This window comes from Leptidea sinapis, chromosome 33, assembly GCF_905404315.1.
Source record: "Leptidea sinapis chromosome 33, ilLepSina1.1, whole genome shotgun sequence".
Classification (NCBI taxonomy): domain Eukaryota; kingdom Metazoa; phylum Arthropoda; class Insecta; order Lepidoptera; family Pieridae; genus Leptidea; species Leptidea sinapis.
The window spans coordinates 4,688,679-4,705,741 of record NC_066297.1 but is presented as its reverse complement, the minus strand read 5'-3'; the positions used below and the strand labels follow the sequence as shown (position 1 = coordinate 4,705,741).

The window sequence follows — 17,063 nt, the reverse complement described above, 5'->3', positions numbered from 1 at the left end:
TCTGATGGGCGCCGTGGCTAGTGAAATAACTGGGCAAATGAGACTTTACATCTTATGTCTCATGGTGACGAGCGCAATTGTAGAGCCGCTCAGAATTTTTGGGTTTTCCATGAATCCTGAGCGGCACTGCATTGTAATGGGCGGGGCCTATCAATTACCATCAGCTGAATGTCCTTCCTGAAGATAGATGTTTATGGGCTAGGGATAGGGATATTGTTAGAACTAGTTTAGCTGGCGTTTGAAGCTGATATGATCCAGGACATATCGCGTTGGTTGTTTCGTGGTGTCTTCGACTCAAATAATTGTGTTGCTGTAAAGGTCTATGTCATTCCGTCACTTAAGGCCATAAAAAAGTGTACACCAATAAAGAAATAATTTTAGATTACTGCTTTTGTTCTCGGTGAAAACTTTCATGAGATATGCAAAATCCTGCTACTCGATGCACGCAATAAATTTAAAAAGGTACTTTGAAACTTATAGCAAACACTATTCATTCACGTGCAAACAGACACCACCACCACCCCTGATTACATCTTTTAAGGCGAAGAGTAAGCAGAAAACACGCAAACATGGTGTTTTTAGACAAGTTTTGTGGTGAAAGTATAGCATTTCGAGCTATGAACACTACTTAATCCTGTTACTTATATCCTTAAGTCTTATTTGTAGGTTGCTAATGCTTGCTGTTGGTTATAGTTAACACTGCCGAGCCTTTTTGAACAACCACTTTTCTTTGAAGTTTTTTGGCATGGCGTGACGCATTTTTTTGGTACTTCTCTCAGAAAAGTTATCCTTATAGCTTGTACTTTTTTGTGTAGGTTCATTTATTCAGATTTGTAGTGAATAACGAGGATTGTAAGCATATAAGCTGATTTCCACCCAAGAATTTTGAAAATATTGGCTTTGTTACATAGATGGCGGGCCGGCAGCCGTGAACTCATATCGCTCAAGGTCGCTGGCATTTAGTGTCGCCTGAAGGGCTACGCTAAATATGTATAGGTGCGCACGCAATAAGTTATAATTCTTTGGCGTAACAAAACTAAAATTCAGATATGCTAAAGTTCATAAAAGAAAATTATACTCACCTACACTTTTCCTTGCAATGGTCATCTGAAATAATTATTATTTATTATTCACACATAATGCACGATTGGTTAACTTACTCGTTGTATTCGAATTTGTACTCTTTGGTATTCGAAAATTTTCTAATATTACATAAATCGGTTAAAAATAATAGTTGAAATTTAAAATTAACATCAATTTTTCCCTTAAAGATGGACGAGAATAATATAAATTAACAAAAATCTTGAAAAAATCCTTGATAAATCTTCGAAGATTGAACGAAATCTGGCCCTTTCAAGTGGGTCAAAATCGCGCCTAAATGAGTCGTTTACGAACAAACATACATACAGGTGAAGCTAATAAAAAGCGTGTAAAATGATAAGCGAACGTACGTGCAGGTCAACACCAGAGGAACCACAGGAGCGCTGCCGACCTTAAAGAGCGTGAAATAAACGTACATATGAATTCGATAAAAACCCGGTAACATATTGGTACTTGGCGGGCAAAAAGAATGTGCCTGAAACGTTCTACTTAATAGCACCATACTTGTATGAAACGGTGTGTGTGTTCCTTTAGGCCGCTTGTTAAATTTTTGATCTACATAGATAACATTGTACATTTGAATGACTTACACTGCACTGGTCTTTTTCCTGGTGATGAGCATTGCTTGGCGGTTTACTGAAATTTAGTTAATTTATAATTAATAAACAACAAACATTTCATTCAATAAACAACAACTTTCAGTGTTCGAGCATTGATAAATAATCGTTCATTATCAAAATCGTAAAACAAAAACATTTATGTCGAAACAAATTGCTTGCTTGGATAAACACTTCCAGCATTAATAATCTTTTCACAAAATATGTAAATAAACATTAATATTGGATCTTAGGATGAAGTATTTCAGATAGTATTTTTATCACAAATTGTTTTACTCACGTAAATATACCTAGTAGATTTTTTTATTTATTGCGTTATTCTACATGTTAAAAGAATGATTAACATCGACAATTTAATACAATTATTGTAAAACTTATAAAAACATTTAATACAATTTTATAAAATTATTCAATTGGTTTTTGAACATATCCAATAACATATCTTTCATCATATCAATAACATATCGTTCTCATCATCGGATACTAGTGGGAGGCTCCATTGCACAGGATGCCGGCTAGATTATGGGTACCACAATGGCGCCTGTTTCTGCCGTGAAGCAGTATTGTGTAAGCATTACTATGCTTCGGTCTAAAGGGCATCGTAGCTAGTGAAATTACTGGGCAAATGAGAGTTAACAACCGCAATAGTAGTGTCGCTCAGAACTTTTGAGTTTTTCAAAAATCCTGAGCAGCACTGCATTGTAATGTTACAGGGAGTATCAATTATCATCAGCTGAACGTCCTGCTCGTCTCGTCCTTTATTGTCATAAAAAAGGATTCGCCATGCTCGCTTCAATATATCGTTCCCTCCCCTAAAATATGGTCGAGGAAAGCGATGGCTGCTCATGTTTCATGCTCGTGAAGGGGGCGCTCAGGTGATAAATAGATCCATGTCATCTAAAACTCGACTGATTTACGATTGATGACGAATCGATGCGCCGCTATTGTTTCCTCAATCGCTCTTGAAGCTTTTTTATGATTTACCGGCCTTTTTTTTTTTTATGGAATAGGAGGACAAATGAGCGTACGGGTCACTTGGTGTTAAGTGATCACCGCCGCCCACATTCTCTTGCAACACCAGAGAAACACCGCACAAGGAAGCTCATTCCACAGCTTTGTAGTACGAGGGAGAAAGCTTCTTAAAAACCGCACTGTGGAGGACCGCCACACATCCAGATGGTGGGGCTGATATCCTAACTTGTGGTGTTTCGTGCAAAGGTGGAATTCGGCGGCAGGAATCAGGTTAAACAGCTCTTCGGAACACTCCCCGTGATAAATGCGGTAGAAGACACACTATTTATTGCATAACTACACAAAGATTGTTTAAAATATTTGTAAAGCCTGAAATATTGATTCAAAAGAGTGGCATTGATTTTCTTGCTCACTGAAGCACTACTTCTCCATCCAATGAAATGCATAGCAGGTACTTATGTCGGGCTAAGAGTGGACAAGACCTAAACGATGATACAATTTCATATTTAATTTGAAAAACAAATATAACCTCAAATTATCTTCAGCAGGCGAAGTACTATTACTGTCGCTGAGATTTCTCCTTGCAATCTCTAGAATGCCCTTATCTCGCCTTCGATGACACCCACGCTTTTGCCTGGGTTTGTTCTTGATGCACTTTGCTGTATAACATCCGCGGAAAATGCGCCTGCAACAGCTGTAGCAGAAGATCACGCCCTTGAATATTTCGGCGTCCACGAGTTCAGTCTCACTGCAGATATCTGGAAAATTCCATATTGAATGAGGGCTACCCTCGTTCAATACCAGGACCGATCATCGTGGAGATATTTGGGGAAAGCCTTTAGCCAATAGTGGACGTTCCTAATATACTATCTACAAATAGAGATAAATTACTACCTTCTACTGTCAGTAATTAGCTGTCAACATTCTGAAGCTGTCCCAATATACCCGATAATTCATTCTCATCGCCTTATATTGGGACGCGTGAATTGCATTTTCCATACAAACTTCTATAGCTGGTAAGCTATACGTCCTCCCATTGACAGACAGCGTGTACGGATAAGGTAAGTTACCGTCGATATTGGGACAGAAAAGTCAAAGATAGTTATGATTTTTATCTCAAGTAGGAAACTACCGGAGATAGACTGAATATTGGGAAAGGCCGTTTGTCATGTTTTATATCTTTTAAAGTATACATTTCAGAAGCCGACATAATATGAAGTCAAACTGCCTTACAAATAAACATGGAATAAAGTTATATTTGAGATAAACCTAGAATATGCAAAATGCTTACAAATAAACTGAAAATAGTATTTTACCGACTTTATCGCCTCATGAGTAAAAAAAAGGATCAGAGACTAAGCTTCATATAACCACGCGAAACGGTTGCACTTCTACAATGATCCGTGGCCTGTGTGAGTGTCCACTGCCCGCTTGTTCTTGTTGCGTACGCGGCGAAACTAGTTATAACCGGTTGACGATCGCACAGACAGTTGACAAGAGTTAACGCGACACACGTATTGCTTTATTAAATGCAAGCTACATGTTTAAAGTGTGTACTAACAGCATTTCCTGCATTTCTTGTGGTAACTGGAGCCCCGGCAGTCCACTCCGTCACCAGCTAGGATCTCCGTGTCGCAGTGATGGCACAAATCACAACTAATACATAAAAACAAATCAATGAAATATAACAGAAGTAGGACTGTACACGATGTGTACCTACGTTCACGACAATATGTCATCTCACCCATTCTTGTAGTAATTGTAGAACCTTAGATTATGGATTGGTCTCCGCTGCGCTCGAACAAGGTACCGCACTGCCTAAGAACAATAGGTTTTTATTAAGGCAACTATTTTTTTTTTAATATTATATTTTATCATCCTTATTATATTTCATCTGGTACAACAGTGGTCTTCTCAGAAACATAGAGACCATCCAAAAACTTTCTGATATCTTTGTTTTTAACAGTTGTTGACTGTTGAATAAGTGCGGCAGAACTTGAAACATCCTCCAGGGAGTTTTCCCTTCAATGATTAGCTCGTCTTTCTGTTTTGGCGAGTTTACAACTGTCACACCATTTGCCATCTTTACCCTCCTGATGTATTTCTCTCCAAGGAAATTACGGATTTCAATGACTGTGTTGCACTTCTTTATTTTTTTTACTTTATTTACTTTACATTCTTTACTTTATTTTTAATTAAATACAGGGAATCCTCTTGTAACACCCTTAATCATATTTTCCACATGAGAACATACAGTCCTTACAGCAGCCTTAGAGCCGAACCACTTCTCTGCTTTCAATAATCGTGGGTTAACCATTCGAATATCAACAGCTAGATGTTTGAAGTTCCTCTTTAGAACTCCTCTGGGACCTTTTACTGTCACCAGTCGTGATTTTACATTCACGGTAAACCCATCAGGGATTTTAACTTTTTGATTAGCAACGATTTGCTTCATCTTGAGGCTTTCGGTGCCACAGAGAGCCGTAAAAAAAGATATTTGATTCTTGTGTGCGTCTTTCAAATTTTGTAGCATACGCTTCGTGTTATTTTACATTGAAATTAATAAAATACAAAATAATTAATAAAATACAAAATAATTACTGATGATATGTGATCCCAGTGTCTTTCTTTTTTCTTGTAGTATTATTTTTATAAAGTTTTACTTCGTAGCCCGGCATTTTAGTTTCAATTATTACCAAAGTTTAACAGAACATGTGGCCCACTTGGGCGTAGTATTAATTGCCGCACTTTGTGACTCGCCTGCGGTATCTAGTTAGAGCGCAGCGGAGACCAATACTTAATCTAGGTATAGGTGTTTTAATCCACTTGATTCAATATGCAGCTTATGTGAAGTTCGTATTCTTCTCTAGCAAAATTATTATACAGGAAAACCTTCGTTAAAAAGATTTCATATACTTACGCCATTTTATCCTAAGCAGTTCTATTACATTTTTCAGAATTTGAATTTTTACGATTTTTTTTAATATTTTTTCATTTAAATACTAGAATTTAGGCGTTGATTTCAAACATAGGAATGTATCGACTGTCACTATCTACTGTCATTAATAATATGTCTTTACTTTAAAGAAGAATTTAATGGGATTCCATTATTACTTGATAATGTGCAATCGAATATGCCTTGCGATTATTTAAGTTGTCGTTAAAATGAATGTTTGTTTATTTGTAGTTATATATTATTATATTTTTTTATGGAAGACAGTACGAGCGTACGGGTTGCCCGATATGCTGGTATGCGTACGTGAAGCGCGACTAACATACTAGTTATAATAATAGCTTTGAAGCAATACTGCCCACATTATTATTATACTATCTTGGTACTGCAGAGGAGGGCTGTTCATAGAGCACACACGAGTCCCCGAAAATTCGAGAGGCTCTGCACGCGGTCAAATATGGGTGGATGAGTTTTTCGCTATAATGCGTAACAAGTCTGCCTCATTGATTCGTCGAATTCGGGGCAGTAGCAATGGAATCCTGAAGATGATTGCCGATAGGCCTGTAACTGCAACTGTGAGGAAGACTCATTAGGCTGCATATCTTCTTCTTCTTCTTCGTCAGCCGGAAGACGTCCACTACTGGACAAAGGCCTCCCACAAAGATTTCCATGGCGATCGGTCCTCACTGCCCTCATCCAAGGTATTCCTATTTTGACCAGATCATCGGTCCATCTTTTAGGGGGCCTACCAACACTGCGTCTTCCGGTACGTGGTCGCCATTCGAGGACTTTATTTAGGCTGCATATAGCCTGATGAATTTATATGTATCTTTTAATTTTATTTTAGTCTATCTATCATAATATTATGTTTAAATTATTTATTTAAATTATATGCTATAATTCTAATTCAATTTAAAATTTAAATAAATAAATAAAAATCGTTTAAGCTGGGGTGCGCCAGACCAGAGATGACAACAATACTTCATACGTGTTTGAAGTATTACCCGTGCCCTGTTTATGACGCCCAGCTTCTTCGAAGACCATTAATTGGTTTTACCTTTCAGATGGCCGCGGAATTGGCAATCACTCGAGATTTCGAGACCCTGACATTCCGATACTAGGTGAGCTTTTAAGGGAAGTGTTGTCGAAGAGCGGTGATACGACAAATGGGGTTTTATAATGGTTACATCATAATTCAGCCAATGGAGGTTTCGAAGTTAGTAATCTATTTGCGGATTATTTCTCTTCGGTTTATAATAAGCCACTTCATACAAATAACACGGAGTCAGTAAATAAATCAAACACTAATCAAAACACGCAATTTTTTACAGTAAAGGACGTTGAACTGAAGTTAAAATCACTCAATAAAAATAAAGGTGCAGGATGTGATGAAATTCCTCCAATATTTTATAAGTACTGTGCTAAAGAATTGTCATATCTACTAAGTTACATCTATAACGCCTCAATAAGTAACGGGTTATTTCCGAGGGAATGGAAAAAAGGCATAATAGTGCCTATTTTTAAAAAAGGTAATAAATGTGATGTTGTTAATTATAGACCGATAACTATTTTATCAACTCCTGCAAAGATCTTTGAATCAATTTTATATCCTCACTTGTTTTGGCATACTAAGCACCTTTTATCTGACAAACAACATGGCTTTATAAAAAAAGATCTACGACGTCAAACTTGTTAAACTTCACCAATAGAATTATATATGAAATGACTAATAATCATGAAGTTGACGTCATTTATACCGACTTCAGTAAAGCATTCGATAAAGTGGACCATTTCCTACTAATAAAGAAACTTAGGGACATCTATGGCATATCGGATGAATTACTGACATGGTTAACATCTTATTTGGCTTCTCGACCACTTGTGGTTAAGGTTAGTGGTTATCATTCTCGGGATTTTTATCAGCTATCCGGGGTACCACAAGCTCACACTTAGGCCCCTTATACATAAATAATATCACTTAATTAATAAAATCAGAATTTGAACTATACGCAAATGACCTAAAATTATACAGGACGGTAAAATGTTTTGAGGACCAAAAAATGCTTCAAGATGATATCGACTATATCTACTTATGGTGTCAAAATAATAGTCAAAATAATAGAACTGAACGAAGGCAAATGCAACTTTTTAAAATTTTCCAGAAAAGATATTAAACTTAAAACTACTTTCAAGGTAAATGACGTGTTCATTGCTGAAAAAAAATATTTTAAAGATTTAGGCATTATATTAGATAGTGAACTAGGATTCAACAAACATAGATCACATTGTTCGTAAGAGTTTTAAAATGCTAGGTTTTATTTTCCGTAACACGAAAGATTTAGAAGTATTTTGCCACTCAAGATACTTTTCAACTCTGTTGTCAGATCTAATCTAGAATATAACTCAGCTGTTTGGTGCCCATATCACAAAAAATATATATCACGAATAGAATCTGTACAAAAAAAGTTTTTTCAAAGTTAAGTTTTTTTGCAAATAAATATATCCGTAATGATAGCTATGAGAATAGATTAAATACATTTCAAATGAGGTCTCTGCGAATACGTAGAAATGCTTCACAATTGCTGTGTTTACATAAACTTTTGAGCTATGATATGGACTGTCCTTCGCTTTTATCACAAATCGGTTTGCGTGTGCCTGCCTTCAATTGTCTGCTTAGTACTTTTTCCCCAATGCACATTAAATTCCACCACAGTAATTATGGCTTAAACTCTCCTCTACAGCTAATGTTACAATTATATAATTGTATTTTTAATATAGATGAAAACACTTATATCTTCTTTTCAAACTTTCTTAATTTTAAAAAACAAATTTATATTGCTCTCCAAAATTTATAGATTTTAGATTTTAAAATATCACATGTATTTCTTATAGTAATGTTGTGCCTACCTATAATGTAAGTACATTTAAACTATTTTATTATATTTGTTTAATTCTTAGTGCATAAGTTAATAAATTGTATTTAGTTGGTAAGCCTTTATGAATAAATAAATAAATTCTTAGGAGCTATTATATTATTATATTATTTATATGCTATCTGGATATTTGAATTACCTACCGTCACGTCGTTATGATCATATAAGTGTCGTAGTCAAATATCAATGGAATCAATGGAACTCCTTAACGACGTACAGTAAGGGTGCTATCTGTGGCAGAATTTCTAACTGTCTGTATTAAAATTGCAATGCGCTTACATTCATTGCTGCATTGCAACATTTTATACATAAGTGTCATTTCCGTGCCCTACATGAATTAAGTGATTTTGATTGGATTTTAATTCATCGTAAATAGTAAATATAAATTTTGTATTTTTTATTAATTTTGTATTAAAATAAAAAAAAAAGATGACTACAAATTATCAACAAAAATGTACCTGTATCTGGCAACCTTTATATTGTGGCTGACTGAGAGCTGGCACCCATATTTTTTTCAACTCTTGACATAATTTCCCTAAATGCCGTAAAATGTATTAAAAAAAAACATGTAATAGGTGCAATTTACATCAGAAAATAATTCTTCTTAAATAAATTAAAGGCACTTGCGGCCAATTTTTCAAAGGCAACCTATCGCTAATATGTTGCATACTCCTTAAACGTTCATTTAAAATTAGATTCATCAAAAAAACACGTAGGTACCTGCACAATCGAGCGGTGGGATCTTAGGAAAAGAAGCTGTTGCTCCAACTTAAAAAAAGTCTATTCACCATTATGACATTCAATATTTTGAATGTCCTGTGATAAGCTGAGATCAAATTTATGTGATGGCAGCTTATCGATAAATCAGGGAATGTCTTTAAACAAGCAGCATTTTATATAAAATTATAGTTACACCTGATCCAGTGTTTGATTAATCATTGGTTCGATACGTGAATGCAGCCCTATATATTAATATTATACTCTTTGCGTGAATGTCAGCCTCGAATAATAACACATTTTTAGTCTATGCCATAATTATTGGCAACAAGTTGTTCAAACAAAGGGCAAATGGTTAGCCGACATTAAAAACGAAATCTCTCCTCCCTGGTTTGTTAAAAAGAAAAAATACTTACACAGAAAATTTTACACCACATTTTGTCGGTTAGGTGTGGGACATTCTCGTCTGTCAGTGGTGCTCATTTATTAAGGATCGGTGTTTTAGATTCTCCAACTTGTCAATTCTGTAATTTATCCATCCAAACTCTCAAATATACATGATAGACTGCCTCTTGGATATTTATAAGAATGCTGAAGACATCCCGCGCTCACTTCAGCAGTTATTGAAAACTTATGACTGCTTCGTGCCGCTTTACAAATTTATAGTTTCAACGGTAGGCGAAATTTGAATATACGGCTTGGCTTTTGACACAATCCCTTACACAGACTTAAAACATATTCGTCCATAAATTATTATTGGACTTGTGTTTATAATGTAAATTTTAATGTATAAATGTAAATATTATATTTGTAGTTATACCTTAAATTAGTTTCATATTATCTTATAATTATATTCAACTAATATTCATCATTATTAGTTATAATTCATGTATAATTTATTTCTTATAATGTATATGAGATTTATATTTTAGTATTATATCATAAGATTTATTATTAAGCCCCGGACTAAGCTTGATCTTCATGGGAAAAAGAATATTATCAATAAAAGACTTGGCTTCGGCCTTTCATGCGAACCTATATCTATATGAAGAAAATGAAACATGAAGAACACGAAATACTACTTTTATGTGAAATTGTACTATTTATGTTTGAAGATGAAGATTATATAAATATTAAATACTTAGCTTGACTTTGAACAAGCTGTGTAACGTGAAGAATAGAAAAATAAAAATGAAGACTTGGCTGTATGGGCTTTTGACCCCTTTGCCTGTCCAGATGGACGAACCGAACCGAAAAAAAAGTCTATGCCATAAGGAAAGCGCGGGAACTCTTGAGTGCTTAGGGCGGTCTTTTTAACTATAAAATTAAATATTTCTATTATATTGTATATAATCCTCATATTTTTGAAAAGTATCTAAGTAATTGTATATGTTTATCATTTAATTTTTTTAGTATAAGTAAAAGTCTATATATTTAGTGATTTAGGTTTGTGCCAAGAGATGTCGAAAAGGCGGAAAAAAACGAAGCCGGAACGAGATAAAGGTAAGTCTATTCTAGATTCCACCTCTGAAAGTAGCGAATACTCAGATTCGCGTACAGTTTTGGAAGACCACGAGGACTTTTATTTGCCATATAGGGTGGCCGACTATTGTCGCCGATATCGGGAAGACGCAGGTGCCCGTCATGAATTTTATTGTCTTCATAGAGAGTGTCACTGAACAGCCACTTGGTAGTTGTGACATGCTAACTCTTAGTAGCTACTTATCGCGCTTCATTAAAGGCATTAAATATCTTAAGAAACTCAACAAATATAAGATAGGAGTAGTGTTTGAACGACTCAATTTGGCTAATACATTCCTAGACAACACGACATTTTTAAGGGAACAAAATATTAAGGCGTCCATCCCAACTGGTGCCACTGAATTGTCTGGAGTGATTTCCTCCGTACCCATTGATATGTATCTAACAAAAAAAATTTCAAATCTTTGTCAAGTACAAATAAAAATATTTCTGTTCGGCGTATAATGAAAAAAAAAATCCGATAGTGGTTTTATATTACAACCTACACAGGCAGTAATTATTACCTTTGCGTCATCTACTTCACTCCCAGATTACGTTCACTTAAAGATGTGGCGTCTACCAGTGCGACCTTATGTGCCGCCAGTTAAGCAGTGTTTCCGATGCCTTAGGTTTGACCACTTGGCTAAATTCTGTAAGAATGCTCAGCGTTGCTCAATCTGCACTGAAAATCATTCATATAAAGAATGTACTATACATATCGACAAAGCAGTATGTGTGCACTGTAAAGGTAACCATCTTGCAGTATCAGGTCAATACCCTATAAAACAAAAAAAGATATTGGATAGTAAAAATAAAAGTAAAACACCATTATCAGATTTATTTAAACATCCAACAAACTTTCTATCACTCAATAAGACAGAGAACACACAAGACATCATTAATTTAATTTTATCCAATCCAGCAGCAATGAACCTAATCACAGAATCAATAATAAAAGTCATTACACTAAATAAAACACAGAATCAAAGCATTAGCTCACACGCAATTAGTTCAGCTATTAAATAACTATTAAAGATACCATACAAATTAAAAATAAAACGTCACATTCAACTGTCACAAACTTAACATAGTACAGTGGAATACTCAAAGTCTATTGAGTAACAGACTTGAGCTTCAAAACCTACTTTATGAGCAGGACATACACATAGCACTTATATCAGAAACTTGGCTTAAACCAAATATACAGTTTTCTATCAGAGGTTATACAATACTAAGAAATGATTGTGGTAATGATCACAATGGTGTAGCAATTTTTGTTAGAAATGGCATTTATTTTCAAAAGTTAGAAACATTTTCTGATAACTCCTTGCAAAATGTAGCAATCAAAATTAAATACAAACAAAAAGACATCTCAATTGTTAGCTTTTATAGTCCTGGCAACAGTGTACCTAACTTTGACAAATCTAAATTTAATAGACTGTGGCATAGTATTCCAAAACCACTAATAATTGCTGGTAATTTTAATGCTCACCATACCATTTGGGGTTGTAATAGAACCAATTCTAGAGGTAGAGACATCATGGATGTAATGGACGATAATGACTTTATGCTCTTAAATAATGATCAACCAACTACAGTGGGTACTAATTCTTGGAGACCAAATGGACTAGATCTAACAATAGTATTATCTTCATTGTTCCTGTGCTGTGAATGGCAAGTTCATCAGGACTCTTTGGGCAGCTATCACTTGCCTACAATCACAAAATTTTCCATGGTAGTGTTGGAAACTGAATCTTCTTCAATTCCATTCAACATTCCTCCACACAGTAATCTGAAAATAGTAAATTGGGACCAATATGAGAACTTAGTAAATGACTTGTTAAAACAATTTGATATAAATAATCATAATCTACAGAAGTCTTACAATAACTTCTGTTCCATAATTCTTAGAGCGGTAGAAAATTCAGTACCTAAAACCAACTACCACTGTAACAATATTACTCATCTACCTAAAAGAAAGCGACAACTTCCCTGGTGGAATGGGCAATGTACTAAAGTGGTAGAAGATTGCAAGCAGGCTTATCTATTATTCAAATCGAATTGCAATATCCAAAACTACATTCATTTTAAGCAAGCTCAAGCAAAGAAAAAATGTATATTAAGACTTGAACATCGTAAATCCTGGACAGATTTTTGCTCCACCATAAATAGGTTAACACCAATGAAACAGATTTGGACAAAAATGAGGAAATTTAAGAACTTATATTCTAATAATAATTGTTTCTCTAGCAATAATTGGATATCCAACTTTTTACACAAATATACTCCAGATACAGTACCAAATTTGACAATTATCCACAATAATCATCCTTTAAATAGCACCAACTCTTTTATGATTGCCCCTTTTACTATTGAAGAATTAAAAGCTGGTCTATCATCAAGAAAGGACTCTGCATGTGGTTTGGATTGGCTCTCCTATAAAATGTTTAAACTCCTAAACTTTTCTAACTTAAATAAGTTTCTAAAAATATTAAATCTCCTATGGAAGAACTCCACTATTCCAGAAGAATGGAAAACAGACTGTCTAATTCCAATTTTAAAGCATGGGAAAGATTCTAGTTCAGCTGATTCATATCGTCCTATCACACTAAGCTCGTGTGTTGGTAAAATTTTTGAACAATTAATAAAACAGAGATTAATATTTTATATTGAAAGTAACAACCTCTTACCTAATAATCAATTTGGATTTCGATGTGCTCGTTCTGCTTGTGAGAGTCTACGGCATTTATGTCTTGACATCCATAGTGCCCAGATTGACAATAAGATATTGGCTGGTGTTTTTTCTGATGTTGTAGGAGCATTTAATAATGTTGATTTAGAACAATTATCATTCATTCTTCTATCCTTAAATGTCCCTGAAAAAATAGTTAGTTAGATATTCAATTTCTTGCATGGTCGTAAACTTTATGTTAGAGTCAATAACCAATTAATAGGTCCTCGATATTCATATAGAGGCGTATCGCAGGGCGGAATTTTGAGTCCATTGCTCTTTATAATCTACATAAATCAAATAAATATTGTTTTGGGTAATAGAGTTTCTAACCTCCAATTTGCTGATGATTTAGTAGTGTATAGTTCAGGACTTAATTTATCAAATGTTGTGTTAGATCTATGTAATAGATGTATAGCAATGTATAGCACTCAAAAAATTGGAGCTTTATTTTCAATATCTTAGTTTTGAGGTCAGTATTGACAAAAGCGAAGTAGTAATATTTTCAAAGCATTCTATAAGAATAAGAGATGCAAAAATATATTATGGTACTCAGGAAATTTCAATAGATAATTCAATAAAGTTTTTAGGAGTTACGTTTTTAAGTAATTTTAGATGGCACAAATATGTTGAAATATTAGAAAATCGAGCATTAAACGCCTGCAATATTCTGAAATCATTAGCTGGTACATATTAGGGTGCAGACCCACGGATCTTGCTAACACTATATGTCATTAGTCCCTAGCCATTTTGAGTATGCCTTCTTTTGTTATGGTGGAGTAATTACATTAGTGAATAAATTAGAAAAAATACAAAATAAATGTTTAAGGATCATAACAGGCGCTTTTAGGTCTACTCCTATTATATCATTACAAGTAGAATGTAATATTCCCCCACTAGCTCTTAGATTCAAATTTCTACAAACAAAATTCTTTCTCAAATTAACTTCTATTAAAAATCATCCACTCCTATTAAAGATACAGGACTATATTAACCGAACTGACAATAATTCCTACTATCAAGTAGAAGGCATCTCTGATTTGTTACATTTTTTTGTGATCATAATAGCGGTAGTAGTATCTAGTAGTATAAGAAATGACATCAAAAAGAATTCTAAAGGAATCAATTTTGAGAAAATAAATGCCTTTTATGCCTTTTAATCTATTTTCTAGTATTCTTTGGCCATGTTATTTAAATTCTTATAATTCAAAATATACACCTATTAAAATAATTATTAATTAATCATTAAAATATAAGGAAGATGTATATAGTATGCTGTCAGAGTGGCAAAATTATAACCAACTTTATACTGATGGATCTTAAAGTAAAACTGCTGTTTCTATGGCAGTTTATGACATACAACTGCGGAGTGGGTTTGGTCATAGGTAAAATACCTTAGCTAGTATATACACAGCAGAATGTGGTGCCATTTATGCTGCTCTAGAATATATTGGAGAACAGTCATATAATAATTGGATTGTTATAACAGATAGCATGAGTGTTTTAAAAGCTTTACAATATCCTAAATGTAATGTTACAACTAATTTCATCATTTACAATATTAGAGACAAATATCAATGCTTATGCCTAACAAGAGATATTGTTTTATTCTGGACTCCTTCACACATAGGTGTGGAAGGAAATGAACAAGCTGATTATCTTGCTAAATCTATTGTGAATAGTAATCAGATACATACTGCTTTGAACATTCCCATACCATACACAGATGCACTGTCTCATTTTAAAGGTACATTCTTGCAAGACTTTCGGAATTATTGGCAACAAGTTGTTCAAACAAAGGGCAAATGGTTAGCCGACATTAAAAACGAAATCTCTCCTCCCTGGTTTGTTAAAAAGAAAAAATACTTACACAGAAAATTTTACACCAATATTTGTCGGTTACGTCTGGGACATTCTCGTAGTGGTGCTCATTTATTTAGGATCGGTGTTTTAGATTCTCCAACTTGTCAATTCTGTAATTTATCCATCCAAACTCTCAAATATAATCTTCAAAGATTTACATTGATAGACTGCCTCTTGGACATTTATAAGAATGCTGAAGACATCCCGCGCTCACTTCAGCAGTTACTGAAAACTTATGACTGCTTCGTGCCGTTTTACAAATTTATAGTTTCAACGGTAGGCGAAATTTGAATATACGGCTTGGCTTTTGACACAATCCCTTACACAGACTTAAAACATATTCGTCCATAAATTATTATTGGACTTGTGTTTATAATGTAAATTTTAATGTATAAATGTAAATATTATATTTGTAGTTATACCTTAAATTAGTTTCATATTATCTTATAACTATATATAACTAATATTCATCATTATTACTTATAATTCATGTATAATACACTGGCCTTCAAAAGTAAGTATCACACTTTTAAAATTGGGATAACGTTTTAAGTTCACAAGATATACTTTCGAAATAAAAAGGACTCCAAAGAGAATTTAATTTTGTACATAAAAACTTTATAGCCGGTAACCTTCTTTTAAGAATTGGCTGAGGAAAAACTTCATAAACAAAACCATTCCTTTTTCAAAGTGGACGTTTCCGAATTACAATTTTACCATTCACATTTTTCTTTCTGTTTTAAATTTTTTTCAACATCGATGGCTCTTGTTTTAAAAATTTATGCTAAAAAGCACATAACATTTATTTATCATGCCTCTTTCAGTTGAAGAATGTGCTAGGATCATGGCTTTTTTGGAACTAGGCATCAGTATACGTCGCACTGCAAGAATGTTGGGTGTGACGGTACGAACGGTCCAGAAGGTAAAGCGAAGGTACGAAGAGACTGGACACCATCTGAGGAGACCTTGTAATGGCAGACCCAGGTGTACCAGTGCCCGAGAAGATCGTTATATTATTTCCACTGTTTTAAGAAATCGATGAGCTTGGGAGGCTAGTCAGAAATCGCAGACCACCACCTACTACCCTCAGGGCACTAAAGCAGGCCCTGGTAGAAGAGTGGGAGAATATTCCCAAACATCCGCTCCGAAACCTAGTGTTCAGTATGCCAAACCGGCTCGAAGCTGTAATCAGAGCTCGAGGAGGCAATACCAGTTATTAAAAATTAAATAACATGTAATACATTTTAGTTGAATTTTTTTACACTAAACTAAAAATGTCTATTTTCATTGTTTCATATTTTTAAGTTAAAAATGTTACTAATGTATAATTTTAGTGTCTAAGAATTAAAGCCTATAAAATTTGAAACAAAAAGTTTTTAATCTTAAATCTCTACCTTCTATAGTTAAGAAAAAATTTAATTTGAAAAGTGTGATACTTTCTTTTGCAGGCCAGTGTATATTTCTTATAACGTATATGAGATTTATATTTTAGTATTATATCATAAAAGTTTATTATTAAGCCCCGGACTGATCTTCATTGAAAAAAGAATATTATCAATAAAAGACTTGGCTTCGGCCTTTCATGCGAACCTATATGTATATGAAGAAAATGAAACATGAAGAACACGAAATACTACTTTTATGTGAAATTGTAC

The 17,063-nt window shown here is 34.2% G+C and overlaps 1 protein-coding gene and 1 pseudogene across 3 annotated transcripts in view; both read right to left on the bottom strand.

The window, feature by feature from the left end:
• Window positions 1-15,627, bottom strand: part of LOC126974804 (uncharacterized) — a 38,260-nt gene extending 22,633 nt beyond the window's left edge. For 2 of the 3 annotated variants that reach the window (XR_007731584.1, XM_050822487.1), the window contains exons 1-5: window positions 5,611-5,739; window positions 4,252-4,346; window positions 3,220-3,448; window positions 1,692-1,737; window positions 1,083-1,107 (exon numbers count right to left, since the gene is read on the bottom strand). Coding sequence is in view for 2 of the 3 variants with exons in the window: in XM_050822487.1 (XP_050678444.1) it covers window positions 1,083-1,107; window positions 1,692-1,737; window positions 3,220-3,448; window positions 4,252-4,346; window positions 5,611-5,615 (400 nt within the window). In the remaining variant the exon portion in view is untranslated. Of the gene's footprint in view, window positions 1-1,082; window positions 1,108-1,691; window positions 1,738-3,219; window positions 3,449-4,251; window positions 4,347-5,610; window positions 5,740-11,338; window positions 11,497-13,504; window positions 13,691-15,415 lie in introns of those variants that run through there. The other variant, XM_050822488.1, reaches the window with a different exon arrangement.
• LOC126974805 (60S ribosomal protein L9-like) lies at window positions 4,541-5,197 on the bottom strand (annotated as a pseudogene).
• Window positions 15,628-17,063: the final 1,436 nt, after the last annotated feature.